The sequence below is a fragment of the Zea mays genome, chromosome 1 (assembly GCF_902167145.1).
Source record: "Zea mays cultivar B73 chromosome 1, Zm-B73-REFERENCE-NAM-5.0, whole genome shotgun sequence".
NCBI classification, from domain to species: domain Eukaryota; kingdom Viridiplantae; phylum Streptophyta; class Magnoliopsida; order Poales; family Poaceae; genus Zea; species Zea mays.
Window position 1 is genome coordinate 188,539,772 of NC_050096.1, and position 11,020 is coordinate 188,550,791.

The 11,020-nt window shown below is 45.4% G+C and overlaps 2 protein-coding genes across 2 annotated transcripts; both read left to right on the top strand.

Annotated features, from left to right (window-relative positions):
• Positions 1-369: 369 nt before the first annotated feature.
• On the top strand, positions 370-6,841 carry LOC111590556 (uncharacterized). The gene has a single exon (XM_023301315.2). It carries the CDS (start codon positions 803-805, stop codon positions 1,325-1,327), a length of 525 nt encoding a protein of 174 aa, XP_023157083.1. The 5' UTR covers positions 370-802; the 3' UTR covers positions 1,328-6,841.
• A 1,252-nt stretch (positions 6,842-8,093) lies between these two features.
• Positions 8,094-9,227, top strand: LOC109943477 (uncharacterized). Its single transcript, XM_020546589.2, has one exon. It carries the CDS (start codon positions 8,433-8,435, stop codon positions 8,955-8,957), a length of 525 nt encoding a protein of 174 aa, XP_020402178.1. The 5' UTR covers positions 8,094-8,432; the 3' UTR covers positions 8,958-9,227.
• Positions 9,228-11,020: the final 1,793 nt, after the last annotated feature.

Below are 11,020 nucleotides of genomic sequence, written 5' to 3' on the forward strand. Positions count from 1 at the left end.
GCGGCGAGGCGTTGTACAAGTTTATACGGAAATACTAATTATCGACAAACGACTACGCGTAATAATTACGCTTCTCTAAATTATACGAACCTAACGCAAACATTACGAACAACAAATCATACACTTCTAAACATAATTAACATCTCAAATCTACCCAACGCGACTACTCTAAAATTACGAAAATAATCACATCGCATTCATCAAAATACTACACTCTGCAAAATAGAACTAGTTCGAATATACTCGGTAACTAAACTCCTCAAAGCACACCTCGCATCCCGGGTATTTCTAACTTAAACTTCATACTCAAACCAAGCGTCTTATTTCACGATCATAAAATCTATAGTAAAAATAGTGATTTTGCTCACCGTTATCAACTTCATTCAATATTTGCGAGAACGGCGGTAGTCTTCGATTGAAGTCTTCAGTCAGACAACTGATGAGTATAGAATGGAGCTTTACTTTCTCTTCCATCCGCAATTCTTGGAATCTCTCCATATTAACGACGACAATCGGCCAGGTCGACGACGCGATGGGGATTAAGGCCGAGCGAGCCGAGAGGGCGCGCTGGCGACCAGAAAACCACGCGAGCACTAGACAGGGAGAACGACGGGCTCGATAGCGTCTGCGACCGAAGCGAGCACCGGAGACAAGCACGACGGGGCGGCTACCGGCGAACACCACGACGCGATGACAAAAACAGACTGAAACAGGGAGCCGAGCGCCAAGGACGAGCCGAGCAGGAAATCGAGATCCGAGTTGGGCGAGTGGGAGGAACAGGGAGCTGGGCGACCGAGCGCCAATGGGGATGGGGCATGTGCGTCCCTGCGACCAGAGGGAGTGCCGCGGCTACAGGGGCGCGGTTTGGCCAGGGAGGAGCAGCCGACGCTGGAGCTGGAAGAGGCTTCGGCCATGGGGAAAACAAGGGGCCGGGGAGGAACTCGGCTGGGAGGAGCTCGACGCAATGGAGCACGGAGGAAGGAGAGGGGTGCGCACCATGGATGCGCAGGAGCGAGCTCCGGCAGCGCGCGTGGGGCTGGAACACCGAGCTGGCAGCCGGCGCGCAGAGAGAGGCGACCGAGGAAGATGGAGAAGCTCGGTGGAGCGCCATCGGGGCGAGCCGAGGGAGAAAGGAAGCCGCGGCAGAGAGCTCGCCGCGCAGAGAAGACTCCACTGGAGAACGAGCAGGGAGAACAAAGGAGCTGGGCGAGAAATTTCACGCGCGGGCGCCAGGGAATATGATAGGGCCGAGCAGGGCGCCGAGAGGAGGGAGATGAGGGAGGATCGAGCTCATCGGCTGGGGATAGAAGAGCGACTAGGAAGATAAGACTGCTGGGATTTTTTTTGCAGGTGACCGACGAAGCTTACGCGGCCACGGCAAGAACGAACTGGAGGCTGAATGCCGCATGGAGATAAGAATGGAAGCTGTTAAGCGGTAAGAAAATCAAAGGAAGAGACAAACGTGCCTTGAGAAAAATCCCGGCAACGGATGAAGATAGGAGTGGCTGAAAGGATATTTTTCTAGATGTTTTTTTATTTTTCTTTTCTTCACTCTTTTTTTAAAGAGAATTGCAAATATTTTGGATCATGATTTTTAGCGATGTACACTAGGTCAACACGCTATACGGCTACACATTTCTTTAAATAAAATGGAAATTTCAGAATATTTGAATTTGGGTCTAGACAAGATGTACACAATCTAATTAAAACGACACTTGGGTTAAACATATTATTTACTGGGACTTTGAAATAGGACACCGAATCGGCTAACAATTTTTCCGGTTTCAATTAGTTCGGATTCAGTTTATTTAAACAGTCTGTCCCTGGTAGTGGCTTTACCAAATTTATAGAGATTGCTCGAACCGAGCGAAATACTTAAGTGACAATTTTATTTCGTCTAGATTAATTTTAAATTGGCACTAGGCTCGACACTTTTAGAATTAAATAAATTTTAAACTGTGCGAGCCGAATGCGACATCGCAATCGGAATTCCTCCGGGGACGATGTCAGTATCGTCACGGGAGCGAGATGTAGACGGATTAAACCAGACGAGATCCGATTCGATATTTAGGACAACACTGGTTTGGTCGAACTCAGATAAAAATTTACCCGTCACCAAAACACAGCTGATTTGATTATCCTACAGTGTGGGCTGAAGAACAAATGGGATTAGATGAATTCGCACCCGTAATTTATATCCAAGTTTTGGATCGGGCAAGAAACGACAAGCCGAATTAAACTGATTTCGGCACTGATAATTTGTTCGGCGTGATTCGACCGAAATTAGCCGAAACACAATATGTGAACGTATACGCGATTTTTTTCGTCGAAACCGCGTGCTGAAGAATTAATTGGATTATAACCTCGCGCATGATTTCGCGCGATTCAAATTATTTTACCCCGAACATTTTAGTCGTCGAGTTCAACTAATTTGCCCGGGATAAAAATCATCTTAGTGAGTCGGACTTCCAAATTCGTATTCGCGCGAGCGATGAATTTTAAATAATCACCGGACGCACCGATGTTCGGAACGACGATGTTCCGAAGAACACGGAAATTTTGGAAGAGCCTGGATTAATAAAAATAAAAACAATGTCGCACCCGCAACAGACGAAACAGATGCGATATTAAAATCGCAATAGGCGAAGATGATTAAATTTTAGTATCCGTTTCATCCACTGATATTACGTGCTTAACTCCATACTCGTTGTCGAGCGGACGGTAAGCACCTGAGGTGTTACAGCCCTCCCCCCTTAAAAGAATCTCGTCGCGAGATTCGGAGCGAAAGACTCTTAAGAGTAGAGAAGCATGTAACCCATGTCCATATCAGCGATAACCATAAAACAGCTCCAAGCAAAGGCGAGTGTCTCAGGATGTTGTTTCTCTAGTGGACATAACATGTATTGCCTTAAGCTAATTTAGAAATGTCCAATAATAGAGACGATGTCTGCCAGATGAACACATAGGGTTCCATGTGTGCAGCTTGCTTTTTCTGATGACACTGTACTATCTGAGTCTATTGGGCGAGCGATAAATACGCGATTTTACCCAAATAGAATTAGATGCACCATCTTGGGTATAACACACAGAAAGATGTTTACCAACAAGTGGTCACAGTGAGTTCGTAACACACGAGACGGATGTGGATGTCGAATACTGTCGCGGTTAACATATGGCTAACCCGAGAATTCAAGTCCACGAAAGATGGTATAGATTCTAGAGAATCACCAGTGAAGAGATCTGTAGATACGGACTTTACGACCAGTCCATTTTATCAAGCACTAGGCATGGCTCGACTTGATCGCATATGCTGGGAAAACACACGTGAGGCGATCGAGGCATAACTAGAGCGATAATTAGATGGTTACTGGTCGACTTAATTTGATTTTGGTAAGTACTTTCTTTAGGGTGGGTTGAACCAAAGTGAGTTTAGACAACTCAATAAAGCGATCTCTAAACTCAGCCTTCGTTCATTGAGCAGTTACAAGTTAGTCAAAACCAACTTGTTGAACTACTTTTGACATTAAGCAAATCCTCTCAGTACCATTGGTAAGCCAAGGGTTGAGAGTTCACTCATACTAACAGTTGATCATGCACTTGGGCAGAAATCCATTTGGTCAGGTTGTTCATCCGTTTCTTCATGTGAGATGAATTATCCACTTGGTTAGGGAATACTTGGATTAAATAAGAGAGCGAATGAACAAACTCCTGCATCACAACAGCAGGGAAAAATCAATCTTCATTTTGAGAGCTAATCAGTTGTCTCTCGACACTAAAAAGCTCCAAGGCTTCACCTTTACACGAAGGATGTAAAGGGAACTTGTATGAGTAGTCACCATCAAAGTAAAGGGACAAGAGACCACACATTAAAGGGGTATGCCCTTTTGATCCAACAGAGATGATAGATGTTGCTTGATCACTTGACAAACAACATAGAAATTGTTTCAAGGAAGTAGTTTACGGAAGATAACACATCAGTGTAGTTCCACAATGGATCATGACCAGAGACCTTGATACCAGCATCCGACGAGTAGCATAGTCCTGTGTGCGCATTCACAGGAGGCTCTCAGTTTCGCTGCGGCACCATAAGTCATTAACCATGACACCATTACCGAACTGGCACCAATAACAATCTCACGTAGCAAAAAAACATATTGTGCCAAGATAACGCATTGACATAGTCTCATAATGGATTACAACTACTAACTGTGATACCAGCGCGTGCCGAGTAGCACAACCATGTGTGCGCACCCACAGAAGGCCCTCGGTTTCATCACGGCACCATCAGTTTTAGTCATAGCACCATTACCAGACATAACCAATAAGAAATCTCGCGCGACACCAATGGATTAGGCAAGGGTGACAATATACAAAGAGACTCTACCTGTAAGAATGGTTACAAGTAGAGAACCAAATAGATTATGGCCCGATGAAATGAACAAAACATGGCCATAACTTAAACTTGATGAGAGAAGTACGATGGGAGACCGATACTTCAGCCACAAGCATATTTCTATGCCCATCACAGAGATTACAAAGTCAAGGATTAAGTTGGTATGCCTTCGATATGTATGGGGAAACCAAAGGCATCAAACTCAAGAAAATGGTCGGACATACCTTTCCTAGGTTAGGTTGATAAAACAACATGGCGATCCTTAAGAACCAGCACACTGGATAAGGTACAACAGCTTGTACCAATTGTCAAGGGCATGGTCTAAGATGGAAATATGAGTCGAGATTCTTATTTTAAGCTTAAGTACCCTTTTTGTCCAACGAAGAAATTATCTAAGCATTTATTTGTATGTGTTTGGTCATGGAGTGATAACGGAAAAAAAATTAAGTTTTGGGTCATGGTTTACTAAATAAGAACATGGCCTAGTTTTGGGTTTAGGCAATCAATTACCAACTTTCTATCGGCACATCAAGCACAAGAGCAAGCACATAAAACACCCTAAGAGGTCACCTAAGGAATGGAGGACACCTATTTCATCGAAGTTCATAATTCAGCATTACACCACATTATCTACAATCAATGGTTACTGGAATAAAGATGAGAGAAGCATTTTGGGTGTATAGGTGACAAACATGATGCAACAATCAGGATGCATGCTCGTCTTATTCGTCCTCACTGATTTTGCCAACATAATGTGGCGATAGCGTTCTATATCGGTGGCATTCTTACGACTCTCACGGTAATTTGCTAGTCGTCAGCTACACATACGTTTTCGAGGTTAGTGTACCTGCAGAAAAATCCATCATAGCCCAATTCCCAATGATGCAAGTCACACATGACAGTTTATCACAGTTTATACTCCATATATTGCTATATGGAGGCCAGCTCATCATTAAGCGTCGAGCCACGCATAGGCGCTGTTGCCACACTTTAACCATAGGGCAACTCATTATGGTAACTCACCTTCTTACCTGAGCGTAGGTGCGTCGTTACAAGTACATTACACTTCTCAGTATTCCCATGTTTGTATACCCATACACATCCATGGGGTACCGAATTCCCAGAAAAGTAAATACTCCACATCGCAGCTTTTGTATATACATATGTAGAGCATGTATATAGTCAAGCGCCACAATTAAGCACTTCCCTAGACCGACAATTGTTCGGTCATGCTCTCACATCTCACCTTACCTTAGTGTCGATCCATTCAAGACTGAATGGCCTTAAAAATAACAATACACATGTATGCAATACCCACCCGGTTGTGGGTTATGGTTTTCAAATAAGCCACCTAATAGTCCTTAACTTAGGGCTTAACAGAGGATGTCGCTAGCATTATAGTTTTTCAAAACTGTTTTTCAAAGCCAAACAATGTGTTTAGTTGAAAATAGTTTTTCTAAAACCAAAACTTTTGTTTTGAAAATACGTATGTGACAGTATATACTTAATCCTGCTCCGATACCAGCTGTGGCAGAACCTCCCAAGTTATTGGGCCCACATGCACCTGTCCTTGTCTCAAAGACCTCAGACAGCTATGCATGTGCACCAGATAACTTAACAGGATCCGTCCGATTGCCCAAGGACATCGGATAAACCACTTACAACCAGAACCGCGGGATTAAGTAACACAAATCACACACACAACATTTTTGCAGCGGAAATCTTATTACCAAATTTTACAGGTTATAAAAAAAATTTACATTATTTTATCGGAGTGATTACAAAAGTATAAGTTTGAAATATATGCTAGCTCAAGTGACCATCCTCAATAAGAAGTATATAAGAAGTACTTAGACTTTTAAGAAGGCCGAGCCCACCGGCACTTAACACCATCAACAACAGCATAAAGTTAAAACCTGAAAAACAACAGGGAATAAAACCCTGAGTATGGAATTACTCAGCAAGTCTTACCCGACTAAGGAAAAGACTCTCAAGGGTATGCTGGATAAATAGGAATCAAGGAGAGGCTTTAGCAAAAATCAACTTAGATACTTTTGCAGAAATAGCTTACTAAAGTGAGTCCTTACTTTCAACATTTTAACGCCAGATTAAGTATTAATAGACTCTGTTTGCCTTTAGTCTAATTTCATCATCTCATCAATACAACATTATTTTTATCCATAATGTTCACATCCTGACTTAGGTTGTAGACAAGTGACCACGTCTTCATAACCGCGAAGGTACGGCGATCCGAATCGATTATACTCAGCTGAGGATCTCCAATCACACGACATATGTAGCACTTAACCCTTGCATATGTCAACCCGCCACCGGGGTTCTTAAGACCAGATCAGGTTCACGCAAACCGAGAGCACAGATACACCACCGTCCAGCCTCTTGCCACGGAGGGTACACGCTACTCTCGCCACCGCTCCACGCCCATTTCGTGTTATCTTATTCTGGCCTTAGTCTGCCCGAGGCAAGGCTTACCCATGACGAGGCATGTGACCAGTTAAAGGGTCCGCGGTCAGCACACCTACATACACGTTCAATCCTTAATCAACCTGGGTAGAACATCACCCGTTCCTAACCCAAGTCCCGATTTAAGTATTTCCACCCTTAGGATTGTTTGTTTTCCTTAGGATGAAAAGAGCATCATAGGGAACTTTGCAGTAAGATCCCACCATGCTCCCAATGAAAATATAACCTTGCAGGTAGAAGTCATCTTTCCTCAGGATAACCCCTGAGCAAGGCCTTAACGCAAAAGACAACCTCTATCCACAAGATCTAAGCAGGGCTAAGCATTTTTGTAAATCAAATTTTGATACTTCCAAAGAAGTATCTATAACAGGTATGGATATCAAGGAAGGCAATGCATCAAAGGGTTTCAAGCAACTCCTATAAACCTAATGCACATTTCACTAGACTTAAAGTGTGAGAAAAGTATTTAAAAACACAAGGAAGGGGTTGCATGCACCGGGGCTTGCCTGGAATAAACACTAGGTTAGTGTTTGTTAGACGTCCATTTGGCGATCATCCTTGTCCTAGCACTTGATCAGGCAGGTTCATCCATCAGCATTATTCTGCGAAGTAGTCCGCGCTTGGGGTCGACTTGACTTAAGTTCTCCGCATCTCGTGGTTAATCAACGTACCTAAATGATTTGCATAATGCACATGAATGCATATAAATAAGAATATCACACACCTAAATAGTGTTACGCGATAGCGAAACACCTAGCGGCGAGGCGTTGTACAAGTTTATACGGAAATACTAATTATCGACAAACGACTACGCGTAATAATTACGCTTCTCTAAATTATACGAACCTAACGCAAACATTACGAACAACAAATCATACACTTCTAAACATAATTAACATCTCAAATCTACCCAACGCGACTACTCTAAAATTACGAAAATAATCACATCGCATTCATCAAAATACTACACTCTGCAAAATAGAACTAGTTCGAATATACTCGGTAACTAAACTCCTCAAAGCACACCTCGCATCCCGGGTATTTCTAACTTAAACTTCATACTCAAACCAAGCGTCTTATTTCACGATCATAAAATCTATAGTAAAAATAGTGATTTTGCTCACCGTTATCAACTTCATTCAATATTTGCGAGAACGGCGGTAGTCTTCGATTGAAGTCTTCAGTCAGACAACTGATGAGTATAGAATGGAGCTTTACTTTCTCTTCCATCCGCAATTCTTGGAATCTCTCCATATTAACGACGACAATCGGCCAGGTCGACGACGCGATGGGGATTAAGGCCGAGCGAGCCGAGAGGGCACGCTGGCGACCAGAAAACCACGCGAGCACTGGACAGGGAGAACGACGGGCTCGATAGCGTTTGTGACCGAAGCGAGCACCGAAGACAAGCACGACGGGGCGGCTACCGGCGAACACCACGACGCGATGACAAAAACAGACTGAAACAGGGAGCCGAGCGCCAAGGACGAGCCGAGCAGGAAATCGAGATCCGAGTTGGGCGAGTGGGAGGAACAGGGAGCTGGGCGACCGAGCGCCAATGGGGATGGGGCATGTGCGTCCCTGCGACCAGAGGGAGTGCCGCGGCTACAGGGGCGCGGTTTGGCCAGGTTGGAGCAGCCGACGCTGGAGCTGGAAGAGGCTTCGGCCATGGGGAAAACAAGGGGCCGGGGAGGAACTCGGCTGGGAGGAGCTCGACGCAATGGAGCACGGAGGAAGGAGAGGGGTGCGCGCCATGGATGCGCAGGAGCGAGCTCCGGCAGCGCGCGTGGGGCTGGAACACCGAGCTGGCAGCCGGCGCGCAGAGAGAGGCGACCGAGGAAGATGGAGAAGCTCGGCCGAGCGCCATCGGGGCGAGCCGAGGGAGAAAGGAAGCCGCGGCAGAGAGCTCGCCGCGCAGAGAAGACTCCACTGGAGAACGAGCAGGGAGAACAAAGGAGCTGGGCGAGAAATTTCACGCGCGGGCGCCAGGGAATATGATAGGGCCGAGCAGGGCGCCGAGAGGAGGGAGATGAGGGAGGATCGAGCTCATCGGCTGGGGATAGAGGAGCGACTAGGAAGATAAGACTGCTGGGATTTTTTTTGCAGGTGACCGACGAAGCTTACGCGGCCACGGCAAGAACGAACTGGAGGCTGAATGCCGCATGGAGATAAGAATGGAAGCTGTTAAGCGGTAAGAAAATCAAAGGAAGAGACAAACGTGCCTTGAGAAAAATCCCGGCAACGGATGAAGATAGGAGTGGCTGAAAGGATATTTTTCTAGATGTTTTTTTATTTTTCTTTTCTTCTCTCTTTTTTTAAAGAGAATTGCAAATATTTTGGATCATGATTTTTAGCGATGTACACTGGGTCAACACGCTATATGGCTACACATTTCTTTAAATAAAATGGAAATTTCAGAATATTTGAATTTGGGTCTAGACAAGATGTACACAATCTAATTAAAACGACACTTGGGTTAAACATATTATTTACTGGGACTTTGAAATAGGACACCGAATCGGCTAACAATTTTTCCGGTTTCAATTAGTTCGGATTCAGTTTATTTAAACAGTCTGTCCCTGGTAGTGGCTTTACCAAATTTATAGAGATTGCTCGAACCGAGCGAAATACTTAAGTGACAATTTTATTTCGTCTAGATTAATTTTAAATTGGCACTAGGCTCGACACTTTTAGAATTAAATAAATTTTAAACTGTGCGAGCCGAATGCGACATCGCAATCGGAATTCCTCCGGGGACGATGTCAGTATCGTCACGGGAGCGAGATGTAGACGGATTAAACCAGACGAGATCCGATTCGATATTTAGGACAACACTGGTTTGGTCGAACTCAGATAAAAATTTACCCGTCACCAAAACACAGCTGATTTGATTATCCTACAGTGTGGGCTGAAGAACAAATGGGATTAGATGAATTCGCACCCGTAATTTATATCCATGTCTTGGATCGGGCAAGAAACGACAAGCCGAATTAAACTGATTTCGGCACTGATAATTTGTTCGGCGTGATTCGACCGAAATTAGCCGAAACACAATATGCGAACGTATACGCGATTTTTGTCGTCGAAACCGCGTGCTGAAGAATTAATTGGATTATAACCTCGCGCATGATTTCGCGCGATTCAAATTATTTTACCCCGAACATTTTAGTCGTCGAGTTCAACTAATTTGCCCGGGATAAAAATCATCTTAGTGAGTCGGACTTCCAAATTCGTATTCGCGCGAGCGATGAATTTTAAATAATCACCGGACGCACCGATGTTCGGAACGACGATGTTCCGAAGAACACGGAAATTTTGGAAGAGCCTGGATTAATAAAAATAAAAACAATGTCGCACCCGCGACAGACGAAACAGATGCGATATTAAAATCGCAATAGGCGAAGATGATTAAATTTTAGTATCCGTTTCATCCACTGATATTACGTGCTTAACTCCATACTCGTTGTCGAGCGGACGGTAAGCATCTGAGGTGTTACATCGTAGGCTGGCCCTCGAAGGGTTCACAGTCGCCTCAGACACAGAGCGAGGGATGACCCTGGGTACGTTTGATACATAACCAAGGCTCGGGCTACGCTCCCGAGGTACCCTAGGACATTTCCGAGACCAGCGGGAACGATCTTGTAACGGAATCCCATCAGAGAGAGGCATCGAGCCCTCGGACCCCGTCAAAGGGGACCGGGTCCGGCAGATCACCCGCAGGTACTTTTGGAGCGCGCCTCCGGGCCTCTAGCCGACCCCTAGCAAATGGGGCACGGGCGTCCGCTCGGATTACCCGCCAGCAGCTCACCGGAAACACCATGTTCGGTGCCCTCCGAGGGCAACATGGCGCTTCCCCCCCTCCTCCTTGCGGAAAGGCGACACAGGGGCGTATGTAAAAAAGTCGAGTCTGTCCTTGACCGTCCTCTCGTCCTGTGCAGAGGCTCGGGGGTTGCTCTCGCAAACCTGGCTCCGGCCGACCCGTTGATAGCGTCAACATAGCAGCCCGAGAACTTGGGACCCGACCGTGCACCCGGGCTACGGCCAGCTCGCATGAGGGAACAACCAGACCAGCCGAAGTGTTGCGAAACGCACTAAGACCTCGAAGGAGTCAAACTACTCCTCCGAGGCCTCGGGGGCAACACCCGG

Bases quoted from the DNA above. Each gene is read 5' to 3' on its own strand.
- LOC111590556 (XM_023301315.2), top strand. From the start codon at position 803: ATGGGGATGGGGCATGTGCGTCCCTGCGACCAGAGGGAGTGCCGCGGC.
- LOC109943477 (XM_020546589.2), top strand. From the start codon at position 8,433: ATGGGGATGGGGCATGTGCGTCCCTGCGACCAGAGGGAGTGCCGCGGC.